Genomic DNA, 16,068 nt, shown 5'->3' on the forward strand with positions numbered 1-16,068 from the left:
CCACCAAGCTACATGGCTGTCTCCAGATCGAAAAACGAGAAACCAAATCGATCATGTTGTGATAGACGGAACGCATGCTTCAAGCGTTTTAGACGTAGGTTCACTGCGAGGGCCAAATATCGACTCGGACTACTATCTTGTTGTAGCCAAGATAAGCACTCGCCTCTCTGCAGCAAAAAATGTGCGGCCAACAATGCAAGGAAAGCTTAACGTCGAAAGCTGCAATCACAACAAACGGCCAATTTATTCGCCACTCGACTCACACACCTGCTCTCTGAGAGCACTCTTCAACAATCCGACATACGCGAGCAGTGAAACTACATTTCCCGATCATTAAGTACCGGCGCCGAAGAAGTAGTTGGATTTCAGCGTGCCCGAAAGAACAACTGGTACGTTGAGGAAGGTCAAGAAGCCGCAGAGAAAAAAGATGCCGCCTACAGGGCCACGCTGCGATCGGGCGCAACGCGAGTCATGTGGGACCGTTATAGAGAACTGAAGAAGCAAGCGAGACGTATTTGCCGCAATAAGAAGAGAGAGGCGGAAATACGTGAGTGCGCAGAGCTTGAGATGCTGGCCGACAGAAAGAATGCCGGAAAATTCTACCAGAGGGTTAGGCGACTTACGTTCCGTAAGGTTTCAAGACCGGGGCGAACTCCTGTAAGAACAACAATAGCCTACCTACTGAATGGCAGCAGCGCTGAAAGTAGTGAAGAAGACGAACCCGAGTCCCCAGTCGATGATGATGGAGTAGCTGTACCACCGCCTGACTATGACGAGGTACGAATAGCGATTACGCGGCTAAAAAACAACAAAGCTGCTGGAGCCGACGGCCTGCCAGCCGAGCTATTCAAGTACGGCGGCGAGGTGACGTGCATGCATCAGCTCGAATGCAGAATATGGTCAGATGAACGCATGCCCGATGACTGGAATTTAAGTGTGCTCTGCCCAATCCACAAGAAAGGCGACCCCGCCATACGCCAACTACCGCGGAATCAGCCTTCTAAGCATAGGTTATAAGGTCTTATCGAGTGTATTGTGCGAAAGACTGAAGCCCACCATCAACGAGCTGATTTGACCTTATCAGTGTGGCTTTAGGCCTGGAAAATCCACCATAGATCAGGTATTCACAATACGCCAAATCTTGGAAAAGACCCGCGATAACAGGATCGACACACACCATCTATTTGTTGTTGCCTTTATGCCGCGATGTCTGAATTTGGTATCCCCGCGAAACTAATACGGCTGTGTAAAATGACGTTGAGCAATACCACCAGCTCCGTCGGAATAGGGAAGGACCTCTCCGAGCCGTTTGATACCAAGCGAGGTTTCAGACAAGGGGACTCCCTTTCGTGTGGTTTCTTTAATCTGATGTTGGAGAAGATAATAAGAGCCGCAGAATTGAACCGCTCAGGCACAATACTTTACAAGAGCGTACAACTGCTGGTGTATGCCGACGACATCGATATTATCGGTAAAAACAAGGGCTACGTCTGTTCTGCTTTCTAGGGATTGGATAGGGAAGCAAAGCGAATGGGTCTGGTGGTGAACGAGGACAAAACGAAGTATCTCCTGTCATCACACAAACAGTCAGAGCATACGCTTCTTGGCACCCACGTCGCTGTTGACAGTTACAAGTCTGAAAAAGTAGACGACTTCATTTATTTGGGAACCAGCATTAACACCAATAATAATGTCAGCCTTGAAATCCAACGGAGAATCACTCTTGCCAACAAGTGCTACTTTGGGCTGAGTAGGCAATTGAGAAGTAAAGTCCTCTCTCGTCGTACAAAGATCACACTCTGTAAGTCACTCATCATGCCTGTGCTAGTGTATGGCGCGGAGGCATGGACAATGAAAGCATCTGATGAGGCGGCTCTTGGAGTTTTCGAGAGAAAGTTTCTGCGAAAGATTTACGGACCTTCACGCGTTGGTGATGGCGAATATCGCAGACGATATAACGATGAGCTGTATGAGCTTTATAACGATATAGACATAGTGCAGCGAATTAAAATTCAGCGGTTCCGCTGGCTTGGCCATGTCGTTCGAATGGACACAAACGCTCCTGCTCTGAAAATATTCAACGCGGGCCGCGATGCTGGTAACAGAGGAAGAGGAAGGCCTCCTCTGCGTTGGAAAGACCAGGTGGAGAAGGATTTGGCTTCACTTGGCATTTCCAATTGGCGTCAGTTAGCACAGAAGAGAAATGACTGGCGTGCTGTTTTGGACTCGGCCAAAATCGCTTAGGCGGTTACAGCACCAATAAAGAAGAAAAAGAAGTATAGTGAAATAATGAATCGTGGAAGTTTTTAGTAACTAATACTATTGGTTTATAGAAACTTTTCCATACGAAAAATTTAATACTTGTAAAATTGTAAACAATTTAAATAGGTTTAACTCATTTGTTTAATACCTGGACACAATTTTATTGGAATCTAATCTTTGAAATGCTGGCCGGCCAGATGATTTCGTTGCTTAGATTTTATTATTTTCATATAAATAGGAATTTAGTGCTAAAAACTTATAATAACTTATAAATATTATTCATTAAGTATGCGCATAAACCAGCATTTAAATTTCTACATCGATTTCTTTAGATAGAAACAAATTATTTTAAAATATGGCATGCAATTTATGCACTTTTTTATAAAAATCATGGAACTTGTTACAAAATTATTGAACGTTGGTCAGCAAGCAGCTCATTTTATATGTTTTAATGGACACGGCATGAAAAATACAGTTTGCTTATATTAAAAATACGTAGGCATAACCGCATAACGGATATTGCGGCTTGTTGAAAGTTCGACCCTATACACTATTTTGTGTTTGAATCGACGCAAATGCATGCAAAAACCAATCTAAGAAAAAACACACCACTTTTTGCTTTGGGGATTTTTTGTAAATTTTATACACAAAATGTGGCAAGCGCGTGCTAAAATTACGAAGAAAAACAATCCACAGCCGAGCATGATGTTACCTTGGTGAAATCTGCAAGCAGCCTGAATTAGAGCTGGGATACTATCGATAGTATCGATAGTTGAAAACTGTCGCCACTATTAATAGTTTTTGAAAACTATCGATGTCGGTTTTAGCAAAACTTCTGTCTTCTTTACATCTCTTAACATTACATTATTTTTTTTTTATCCAAGAAAATTAACGATACGGTCGGCAAAAAAAAAATTTTAGTTGGAATTGGAATTTTTAGCAACTATAAGCTTACACTGAGTTATAGTAAAATTTAATAAGCTATAAAACCGCTTACACAAAATTTTTATAGAAATTAGTTTTATAGAAATAGTTTTTTTATGTTTAGTAGAACTTTTATATAAAAATTAGTAGACACTAAACAAACAAGAAAATAGTCAAAACTGCTAAAAATGTTGTGGTGCTATTATTTTGACCAGTACTTTATTCGTTTTGTTATGATATGGTAAAATGTTAATACTTTCCTTTGTCCGGATTTTGATATGCGCCTCTGTATTTGATCTCAGTTGAACTTTTATAAGTATGAGTTGTCAATTTAAACGAATATCTTTTGTTTTGTTTGTTTTGTAGTATTAGAAATATATTATTATAGCCAATTTCTCTTCTTTGCATTTCAAAAGGGACAAACAAAATCCGAATTTAATTTTTCCATATAAAAAATAAATTTAGATTTTGCCTGTCGCTATTCAAGGGGACGCAAGTTTATGTATATAAGTATATACATATATTTAAGACGCATAAATGAATAATTTTATTTTATTATTATAAGAAGTTCTTTTTGATGCACTCAAATTTAAACAAATTTATATAATCCCTTTAACTTACAAAGTAATTTATAAATTTTATAAATTTATTACTTTTTTAATTTTCAAGAAATTTAGCATTTCAATTCAATACCTCTCACGACGATAGTACTATCGATACTATCGATGTTTTCAACTATCGTTTCGAAATCTATCGACTGGCGGTACTATCGATAGTATCCCAGCTCTAGACTGAATCGAAATTTGCTGCTTTGCTTCTGTGTACATATACGAACTGCGATGCTGGCGTTCCTCGCGAGCAAAAATTGCCCAGCTCTGTATTGAACAAATGAGTTTTACCAATTTAATTTTTTTTTAATTTTACATGTACTAAATTTTTCGTATGCAAAAGTTTCTATAAACCAATAGTATTAGTTACTAAAACTTCCAAGATTCATTATTCCATTATACGTATAGGCAAAATAGACCAAAAGACCCACGCACGAAAAATACTACCTTTAATACATTTATTTTATTTATATTTGGCCGTTAATTGAAAATTCTGTTCGGCTGCGCCTGGTAGACATGGCGTACCATTTTTTGAAATAAAAAAATTGTTTTTCTAGAATACCGCAGGGACACCCTGTGTTTAATTTTATTCCAAAATTTTAATTCCTGTAATTCTCTACTATGTATATGAAACAAGAAACGTCAAACCACCATTTTATTTCAAAGAATATATTTTTGACACTTTTTCTGTGAAGAGCTTATGCATGGCTATGCTGTTATTAAAATTCTTAGTATAAAATTTGTCGACTTTAGTGGCTTCCTGGCGGGATATAATTAATTTTAAAGGGAAATGTCTGTTCAATTCTTTTTAGTGGATAAATTGTCTTTACAAAAATACCAAACAATTTTGGATTTTTGCCTACAGCGGCTCGTCAAACCCCATACACAACACAAATGGCTTGTAGCAAAGGGATATTTCGCTTGGTTTGTCAAACCTGTTGCGTGGTGTATTTCGCTCTTAAGCGTAGTTCCCCAGTACGTTTTGTCAGCGAGAAATTGAATAAGAAAATTTTCAGGAAACTAGCCGAAAACGTACCCTTTTCACAACCATTTTCGGTACTTTCCGTTTCGGATTAATTTTTGGATTTTTTGCTGGCTGGGCTGTTCTCGTAACAAGCGCAACTTCACAATCACATTGTGAAAGAGCGAATCAACACGATTTTAGAGGCAGTCGAAAACGAACTTATAAAAAGTTTGAAAACTTGTGAAATTTTTGAGTTTGCAACTTGACGAAAGTACCGACTTAGTGGGACGTAATGTTCTTCTCGTGTTAGTGAGGTACCCATTGGCAATGCAAATCGAAGAAGAACTTTTGATGAGCGAAGTACTTGAGACTAACACAACCAGATAAGGAAATTTTTAAAGCTATCGACAAATTTGTACAGAAAAATGGTTTGAAAGGTCCGCAAGTGTGCGGATATTTGCAATGATGGAGCAGCCGCAGACCGATGTCTAGAACGAAGCAAGAGGCAGAAAACGCCACGAGAAGTCACTGTATGATCCCTCGGTACTCCCTGGCGACTAGAAAGATGCCGCCACTAGATTTAAAACCCGTGTTGGATGACGCTGCGAAGTTAACAGAGGCCTGCGAAATTAAAATACATCTTTGGTTTTTTCTAGCACGTCGAAACTTTTTTTATTGGTGACATGTATGTTTTAGAATGTCTAGCAATTTGCATGAAAACCCCATAAGTAAACAGAGTAAATCAGTAAAACGTATGTAACTTCGAAGTTAACGCTAAGAAAATTGATAAAAGTTAATTTCTTAGCGTGAACGCGCATTACCAGCGTTAACGTGGAAGGTTTAGAAAAAGTTATTGTCGAATATTTTCCCAACATTGACTGCGAGGATGTCTACAGCTAGACAACAAGCCCGTTTTCATCTGACCCGAAAAGTAAACCTACTGGGATGACAAATTAAGCTTTTGAAAACCTTCTGTACATCAGGGAAGACAGCACTTTGAATATTAAATACTACGAAGGGAGCCAAGAGAGTTCTGGATGCAAGTGTATGCAGAAAACACTGCTGTTGGCAAGATTGCATTAAAAATACTAGCAATATTCTTCATATCTGTTTTATATTTCACCGTTTATATTGCCAGGAAGATTGCGTTTAGTTACAAATACTGGTTTATAGTAATATTAAAAAATGCGGGAAGAAGAAATCCACTGAAGTCAATGTGATGCGTTTTCCACACATTTAGTGGTAGCTCGCCACTTCGCGTGTCAGCTGTTTATCTGCCCAGGAATTGGCAGTGCTGCCAAGTACGAAAACGAGTTCCTGGGCGCGCTCTCAGAAAAAATGAGAGAGTTTCATACCTAGTTATCCATGTTAAAAATTAAAACACACTGTCTATATGAGAACGCGCACAACCAAAGCAAACGACGACGTTCGCCCGACGAATGTTCACGACGATAGATTTATTTCTGTTGTCGTCGCTGGCGGCAGCGACAAAATACGATCCATTGTGGCCAGTCCAAGCCAGCGCAATCGCTGTATTTTTATGCGCCTAATTATGTCCATGTCGTTAAAAAGCTCATACAGTTCGTCATTCCATCTCCTCCGATACCCGTCATCCACGAAAACAGGGCCGTAGATCTTGCGCAGAATAGTTCTCTCGAAAGCCCCCAAAAGCCTTTTCATCTTTGTTCGACATCGTCCAAGTTTCTGCGCCATATAAAAGGACGGGCATGATGAGATATTGTAGAGCGTGATTTTCGTTCGTCGAGAGAGGGCCATGCTTTTCAATTGCCTACCGCGCCCAAAGTAGCACCTGTTGGCAAGAGTTATTCTTCGCTTGATCTCCAGGCTGACGTTGTTTGTGGTGTTTATGTGGGATCCTAGGTAGACAGAGTCCTTCACTATTTCAAGGATATATCTGCCAACATTGACCGCTGCCCTCGTTCACCGCTGGACCAACCTATTTAGCTTCTTTTTCTAAACTGGAAAATGCTGCGGTTACGTCCCTTTATTTCAGACCTACGATATCGATATTATCTGCATACTCCAGCAGCATCGTTCTTTTGCCATATATGGTGCCGCTGCAATTCAGATTGGCAGCTTGGCAGCCATACATACGGTGGTAAACAAATTGTAGCCGAAACACTGTTTGTCAAGTTCTAACGTATTATTTTTGTTGTTATTGAACTTGTGTTATTTCTTTTTTATAAAAATATAGTTATTTCTTAAAAAAAAACCCACGTTAATCCAAGTTTCCAAATTTGTACCATATTAAAAAAAAAATTCAACAAACTTTCGTACAAATTTCGAACTTTTTAAAAATTCTAAAAAATCAATCGAAATTTTTTAGCCATTTGAAACTTGTACTTTATTCTACTAGAATTCAATGGGACACAAAACTGCATACTCAGAAATTAATTAAAAACCTCGAAATTTTAACGAAAATTTGTTGAATTTTTTTTTAAATTGCATAATTTTTTAAGGCTGTGTCGCTCGATTGGTACCTTTGTACAGATTTGTACATTTATATATTGGGCTATTGGTAAAAAAAGGGATTTTTTTTTTTTGTAGTCAAAAGATTGGTACATTACAGCGATGTTCTATTGCAAAATTTCAACAAATTAATTTTCGTGATTGGGATAAAGAAAAATATTTTGGGTGTTCACACAATTGGGATACGATTTGCACCAAATTTTGGCAAATACCCAATCGTGTGACACTGCATTTAAACTTGTATTTATACGGATGTTTTTAAATAATGAAATATAAAAAAACTAACCAAAATTAAATAACAGCAAAATAATATTTTAAAACTTGTGAAAATTTGGTGTGGCTATAATTTGTTCGACTAATAAACTAAAAAAAAATTACTGTACACAAGTTTACTATGATTACTCGGCCGTGCTATTATAGTAGCACAATGCCACTAAGCGCATTTTAAAATTTTCAGGCAATAGCCTCATGCGATTATCGATTATATTTTTTGTTGTTTGTGTGAAATATTTTATTTTAATCAGTATTTTTCTTTTAATCAAAATATGTTGAAATAAAAGTGAAACTAAAAAAAAAATTGTTTTTTTTGTTGAAAGCAGGATTCGACATGAGAGGTGGTAAATGCTCGGATGCTTCTTCTCCCCTGCTGCATGGTAAGGTGTTTTTAGCAATTTAAGATGTTTTTTGCGCGTCTCCGTAAATTACGAGTCTAAAGTCGACTTTTCCTAATATAAGAGCCCTAATTACATTTACGAGTGTAGTTATATGAACTAAAGAATAATTAGATGATAAAAAGCAAGCAAGCAAAAGCAAAGTCTAGCAAGTAAGCTTAATCTTACATAATTACAGTGCTGCTTAAAAGTAAGTTTATTGTAAAAAATTATTCCCAATATTTTCAATGTGTCAGTATAGGGGAGGGGTGTTAGGCAAAGAGAGGGTTTTTGAATAACAGTTATTGACCCGTACAGCGAACTTCCGGTTGTAAAGGAAAGACTTGATAATATTGTACATCCTCTCACCAATTTTCCAGGGCTTTAGTTATAGCTGAATAACATGGGAACCTATTCTGTCATAAGCCTTCTCAAAATCTAAACTAAACTCATAGAACTGATACAAGATTTCTTGACTCAAGGGCCGTATAGGAAAAGCGATCAAAAATTAACAGAGGGTCCATAGCACTTAAGCCTTCGAAGCGAATTTGTTAAGTGATTTTATTCTTCAAACCACATAAGCCTTTTTGAAATAATTTTTTCTAATACTTCAGTTATGCAGGAGAGAAGGGGAAATGGGTGTGTAGTTTGAAATTAAGGAATTGTTTCTATTTAGTCTAGCAATAGGAATAACAATAGCAGTTTTCCACTCTCGATTATATAACCCTTGAGATAGAATGTAGCTATGTAGTTAAATGACTCTATGCTTGACGGGATACGGATGATTTTCTAGGACGGGGTACGGGAATTTGTCTGCATCAGGGCTTTTGCCTGTCATCAAAGAGATGGTTGCGTCAAACTCTTCAATAGATATGAGTAAGTGAGAATTGTGGGAATCTTCGGACCCAGTGGAGGCAAATAAACATATACACATCGCTCATTTACTTCAGTAGTGTCATAATCCACAAAATACAAATTTTGAGCTTAGTATGCAAAAATTATCGCCACGTCTTCTTCTATGTCGTGTAAAAATGTCATAGCTGTACCGATTACCAGTATCTCACTAGAACAAAATATATACATATGTATTCATTTTTAGTATCGGAGTATATCGTCGCCTTAGAGTGTAAACCTGCTAACGACCAAAAAACATATTTTACTGTAGAGGCAGAAAACTAAATATATCTTTAACTCTTAGTATAATGGGCAAATACTATATATAGTTTGTTAATCTCGCGACGTTCTATGGCCCTAATCCAGAACGAATGAAAAAAATTACGTTTTTATGGTTTTATTGGCGAATTTATAACTTAGCAGGTTTTAGTTTTTGTATTTTCAAAATTGAAGTGGATTTAGCAGGTTTTTTGTATGAATAAAGTTGTTTCTATTTTATTTTTTGTGATTACGAGCTCAATTTAAATGTTAATTAAAATAGGATTCCATAGATAAAACAATTATGTATATATAAAAAAGTACAACAGATTTATTCTTCCGTTTATTGCAACAAAAATAAGGCAGTTTATAAAACATATATTAGTAACTATACGTGAAGTATTCCTCTCTCAAATTAATAGTACAAAGTCCACATATAAGATAATTTAAGTAGGAACTCAATAATGCCAGAAAATATGATACATATTATTCAATCATGAGGTAAATTGTTATAGTAGGCGTGGTAATCTTCAGGAAGTAATCGTTTGAAATACTGGAGATCTCATACTTTCTGCGAGCAATCGTACGCCTACTCTCGTATAAATTCGGAAGGTGAGAAACCGGCAAGGAAACAGCTACTAGGGATTTTCTTTGCGGTATTACTTCCCATTCGTTGGAGAATCTTAGTTTGAAATGTATGTCGCCACTTGGTGTATACCGTAGGGCTCGTATATCAGTTACTTTAGCAGCACCTTTGCCGCGACCGGGACGAATGCTATTAAAGAATTGAACTGTGGCAAAGCTTTTAAAGAACGTGTAACTAAGATAAGTTACGTCATATGGTTTTGGATTTTTTCTAGCTGATCTACATACTTCAATGTATTCTGCAGGAACACGGATATCTCTTTTCTTAAGTGCTCGTTCGATAGTGGAATGGATACAATCAGCTTCCATTTGGGTATGGACTACTACAAGAAACTTTTGCTCAATAATGATGTTGTTATTTATAGCTGTGGATAACAAAGCATTAGCCATAATACTTGGGTGGTTCACAAGGTGTCGTAAGTGTCGTATTGTCGTATGTCGTAAAGTTTTTAACGCCTAAATAAATGTTTAGAGTACTTGAAATCACCACCAACTATTTTTTAGTGGTGTGGAATTCCATAATAAAACTTTTATGTTAGCTTGCGAATTCCTTAAATATAGTTTTAGACGTTTAAAGTTTATGACATACAACAGTACGACAGTATACAACACCTTGTGAACTCCCTAACCGTTTCTGTTTTGATATGTGCATTCGTCGCTTTAAAAAATTACTGTAATTGGCTCCCCGGAACTATTATTGGGTACTACATTTTTTTCTATCAAATCTACCCACACGCTGGAAAACTCTTCTGCATTTAATCTTCCTTCTGTTTCGTTCCACTAGTAACAATAATTTCCTTGAGATATAAAAAATTAAAGTTTATTCGCTGGCTATTACCTTGGCTTAAACGCATAAAGTAATACTCTAAGATAGATCAATAATCGAGGGACAGAAGCACAATATATTGGATTTAGCAGTTGAATTTGAACTGATTGTACTTAGCAGCTTTACTCATCAAACAATTTTTGACAATTATATTTTTATATTGACGTATTTTTTTGCTTGCCAACTGCGGAATCGCCTACTCCTTCGAACTGCATCAAAAGGTCAATTTTGCCAAATAACGGATTTAGCAGGTTTACACTCTAAGCCGACGATATGTAAAGTCAAAACTTTAAAGCCATTTTTCTCGAGTGTTGATTTTTTGAGTATTGGCATTATTGAAGTAAATGAGCGGACATGTACATATATATGTACCCTACCGGCCAAACCCGATCTTAGGACAAACTATTTTTGTAACTCTCATCTGTCCAACACAAGCTACGCAGTCTGCAAGATTGTTGTATCCAATTTGGTTTCGGTTAGACAGATATATCGCATTAGGTAGAACTAGTTTAGCCTGGGGCAAAACTAGTTTGACCTAAGGTCGGATTTTACCGGTAACATACATATACAGACATATATACATTGGCACATGTAACTTACCTAGTCTTTATTTGACCTGCCACAAAAAATGCTAATGAAAACAATTTTCCAGCAAAATTGTGTAGACAGCGGATTTTGCTCTTGTAACAAAATGTTATTTGAGATAGTGGATTTTTCAAAATGAGAATATAATCCCATTAAAGCTAAATTTTAAGTTTAACATTATTGTCATGGCTAAAAGATAAATAAGAGCTCACGTTACCATCAAAAACTAATTTTCATCAAAATTGCAGACAGAGGGTATTGAACATACATAAGCCCTCGATATTCAATAAATGCTTACATAAAAAACCAATACACCAGCAAGCTTTCAGCGTCAAATGATTTCAGGGTAAAATTGTCAAAACTCCCAATAAACTTAAACGAACGAAATCATCAAAACAATTTCAGTCCTCAAATAAAAGCTAAAGGAGCATAAAGTTTGCATTGTGTTTTCTTGTTTTCGTAGACATTTGAAGAGCAGTGGTGCCGCGAAATTTTTTTCCACAGCAAGGCTGCCGCGGTGAAAAAAGTTTGGGAACCTCTGCTTTAATTAATAGTCATTATGAATATTAATCATTATTTAACAGGTCTGGTATAATTGATAACGTACTCGATTTAATGGTTTACAATATACCCAAATAAAAGTTATATTTTGTGCACTTTATTGTATTAAACTGTCCAAGTCAATAAAACAGGGCATGAATAAATTGTTTTGTACTTGGTACAAGTCTGGTCATTTTCGAACCAGTTCGGTTTCTGTTAAGAAATTCTAGTTGTAACTAGTATTTTTCCTGACTAGTTTGGGGTTTCACTGCAGGGCATATATGCATGTGCGTATGTTGAAAGAGAATACAAATAAATTCTGATAAAATACAATATTAATGTATCAGAATTTCGTTGAATTATTGATGTGTATACATCTTTGGTTTCGGTAGGGGTAAAATTTGCGAAGATGTAACGATGCTAGACAGAGACGAACACATAGGGCCCTATGCATTAAACAAGTTAAAAATTGGCGACGAGAAATAATTAATAATAATAATAGATTGGCGCTTACACATATGTTTGTGTTTGGCCGAGCTTCTCCTCCGATTTTTGGCGTGCGCCTTGATGTTGTCACACAAAGCGGAGGGACCTTCAGTTTTACGCCGACCCCGAACGGCGATTGTATTTTTATGAGAAGCTGTTTTTCATGGCAGAAATATACTCCGAGGTTTGCCATTGCCTGTCGAGGGACGACCGCTGTTAAGAAAAAACCTTTTTCTATATTTTTTACGATGTTGCTTTGACCAGGGCTTGAACCCAGGCGTTGCGGAGTGCTGCTTACCACTACACCACAGCGGCCGACGAGAAATAATTGCTTTAAAAAAAAATTCTTCAACAAATAAAAGCTAATTTTTCTATTCTTTATTATTATTATTATTTATTATTCTTCTTCGTTTTAACTGCTCAACTATAAAGCAAAATGGAAAACAGTAACGGAAGAGTGGCAAAAAACAAAAGTTTATGCTTACATTATATTGTGAGAAGCTTTATTGAAAAAAGACAAATATACACTGCCGGAACAAAGTATTGGAACAGCAAATTTTTCACAATATATGCAACAATTTTTATTCTAATATTTTTCTGCCAATTTTGTATAAAAATATGGTTCATTCAACAAAAAAAAAAACATTAAAATATAATTCCTAAACTTTGTGCAAAACTCGCGAAAATTCAGCAAATTTTCATCAAAATTTTCAACTTTGTAATCAGATTTTTTAGAATTTTTTTGAGTATGCTGTTTTGCAGCCCATTAAATTCTACACCTTTTCAAGTTCAAAATGAGAAAATATGAGATTGTAATTGGAAAATGTAAGACTATATTGAGAAACTGTAATTTTTAATGGGAATGCGTAAATTGAAATTGAGAAATGTAAGTTTAAAATGAGAAAATGTAAGTCAAAATGGGAAAGTGTAAAATTATTTGGTTGGCTGGGTAGGAAGACTCATTGAGCGTTGGCAAAACATGGGGAATAATACGCGGGATTTGGAAATCGTCTGCGACAATGCCCAATGTCACTCTTCGATAGAAAGGAAAGTGGCGGACAATTCGGGAGGAGAAGCCACTGTTTTGCGTCTAGGTCCTTATTCCCTAATGTTAAATCCAATAGAGAACATTTGGGCTAAAGTTAAAATGGAAGTAAAAGCGAACCTGCGTGTGCCAAATGTTCATCCCTCCGGACTTTGCGAACAGAGATTACAGTATTTGGAAACAGTTATAGATAACGCGAAAATAACAATAACTGGAGGAGATTTCGCAAGGGCTGTACAGCACTCAACTAATTTTCATACAGACGCACTTGTATTAAATAATATGCATGTTGGGGTGTAATGTTCCTTGGTCACATCTTTGTTTACTTACGTTGATAAATGTTGTGTTTAATAAAATTTGATTTTCAGTACCCTACAAAATCGCATTTCAAATTTATATTATCTCATTTTGAATCTATTTTTTTCTCATTTTGAATTTACTTTTGCTTATTTTGAATTTTCACATTCTCAATATGAATTTACATTTCTGAATATCAAGTTATAAATTCCCAATTCAATTTTACGCTTTCTCATTTGGATTTATATTTTCTCATTTTAAACTTACACTGCTCAATTTCAATTAGCTCATTTCAATTTACTTTTTTTCAATATAATTTTACATTGGGTAGGTTCAGAAGGTGCAGAAGTTGAGCGCAACCGTTGCTAAAAAATCAATGATCGGAATGCGTCTTCTGAACGGCTTGATACATTAGCTGTCAAATTCAAAACACACAACACGTTGTCTCAAATGATCCGAAAAATATTACGATCATCTAACACGCAACTGTTGAGTTGATCAGAAGTACAAAACAACGCGTTCAGAAGGTGCAATCGCAACAGTTACTGAGCTGTTGCGCCTTCTGAACGTGCCCATTTTCTCATTACGAACTTGAAAAGGTGTAGTAAAAAAATTCAAGTTCGGAGTTGGTCAAATATCGCGTTGATTTTTGAGAATTTGTTTTGTTGAAGGTGTTTTGCATTTTTTCCATATAAAGTATTTTCGAAAAAAATTTGTTGTATGGAAGAGACTGCATGAAAAAAAATTCTAAAAATCAACGGTAATTCCTAGCTACTTAAAACTTGTACTGATTAAATTGATTGGGCTACAAATCTGCATACTAAAAAAAAATCTAAAAAATCTGATTAGAAAGTTGAAAATTTGCTCAATTTACACAAAGTTTAGGAATTATATTTTTATGTGTTTTGTTGTAGAATGAACCATATTTTTATACGAAATTTGCGGAAAAATATTAGACTGAAAATTGTTGCATATATTGTGAAAAATTTGCTGTGCCAATACTTTGTTCCGGCAGTCTATATGGTTTCTTAAATCGGTTTACTATAGCTTTATTGAAATTTAAAAAGAAAAAATATTTAATACACGTTGTCTGGTAGATACGCTTTAAGCAGAGATTCCTATCACACTGTCTTCCAAAAACACTTTATTTTCACTTAAGGTTTCAGTACTCCCAAATTGTCCATCGAATTATTTATAATAAAATTGCTAATGCTGCTTTGTAACACACTTACTAAAAAGTCTTACCCATTGACCTCTGTTAACTTCCTGAAAGGAATACGGATTTTCTTGAAACTAATTTGATACAAAGAATATACATACGTATATACAAAGCTCTATTCACTTTGATCAAAAAATCCCGAAAAATACTCGCAAAACTTTTGTAAGTCGCCTCGCTGTCCTATAATATTGATACGGATCTCCTCAAAGGCATTTAGCCATAGTAATATTTTCTTTTCATATGTACTTACATCCAATAATTTAAATGCTCTAGTTGTAAGGTAAATTAAGCATGCCATATCCTCTTAAATTGTAAACGTTGATATATAAAATAAAATATTAATAATAATAATAATTTAGCTTTACTTGAGTTTCATTTTCGCCCGAAATCGTTCACTTTTACGGATAAGGTAAATTGTTACAATTGTCTTTTCTAAGCCTAAACAGTTCCACAAACCTCTCTTCCGAAATGCTGTAACTATCCGTAGATTATCTCATGGATGTGGGCTTTTTGCGAAGACTGGTCCTTAATCTTCCTTGCGAATATTACATATTTATATTTCCATTATTTATCACCATTGAAATGGAAACAAGTTTTGACAGCGGATTTGGCTGCACAGCGTCACTTGCGGCCGGGTAAAGTTTTAAATTTTTAGCGACAGGGAGGACAGAATCGCAATTTTTGGAGATCGCCAAATATTGGGATAAAGTTTTAGCTTTAACAGGTGTTGCTCGGACAGTAAAGTGAGTGGTAACACGTATGTATGTATGTACAAATATATGTCTGCTTAGCTTACCTCAATTGTTTGTCAATATTTTCCAATACACAAATAAACACTTGTGACATCTCACGATCGATACGAGAACTGGACTTTTTGTTAAATCTTTGCTTCCAGTATTTAATTTCGTCTTTTACTGATGTTATACCTATGAAAATAAAGCAAATGAATCGGTTAATAGCCATAGAGAATAAGTCAGCATTTTAACCAAATAGCAATTAAGTTTATAGTGATTAGTATATAGTGATTAATTACATAATAATTACCATACGTTCCGTTTTAGTCGGGGCTGCCCCGTTTTTGGCCTTCGTCCTGTTGTCCCTGAATATTACACCGTGCGACAGTCAATTTTACACACGAAAAAATCAATATATTCACAAAACTGGGGGCAAATATAGTAAAACTGCGCTTTTAGTTTTTCTCTCTGAAGTCAGGATTTTTTTTAAAAGGGCTTTAAAATTTGTAGAATATGATTGAATAAAAATATTATTCAAAAGATTCGGTGCATTGTAGAATAACAATATGGGTATCAATTAAAAGGAAAAATTCTGTAGAATAGAAAAAAATTTAATTTTAAAATATTTATTTTTGAAAAAA

General features: G+C 35.8%; 1 protein-coding gene across 1 annotated transcript in view; it reads right to left on the minus strand.

The window, feature by feature from the left end:
• The window catches only part of LOC118749412 (cytoplasmic dynein 2 heavy chain 1-like), a 217,389-nt gene that overhangs the window by 163,195 nt on the left and 38,126 nt on the right, over window positions 1–16,068 (minus strand). The window contains exon 4 of the mRNA XM_036484216.1: window positions 15,490–15,619. Within this exon, the coding sequence (XP_036340109.1) occupies window positions 15,490–15,619 (130 nt within the window). The remainder of the gene's footprint in view (window positions 1–15,489; window positions 15,620–16,068) is intronic.

Source organism: Rhagoletis pomonella, unplaced genomic scaffold, assembly GCF_013731165.1.
Source record: "Rhagoletis pomonella isolate Grant_MI unplaced genomic scaffold, Rhpom_1.0 Rhpom_scaffold_00016, whole genome shotgun sequence".
Lineage (NCBI taxonomy): Eukaryota > Metazoa > Arthropoda > Insecta > Diptera > Tephritidae > Rhagoletis > Rhagoletis pomonella.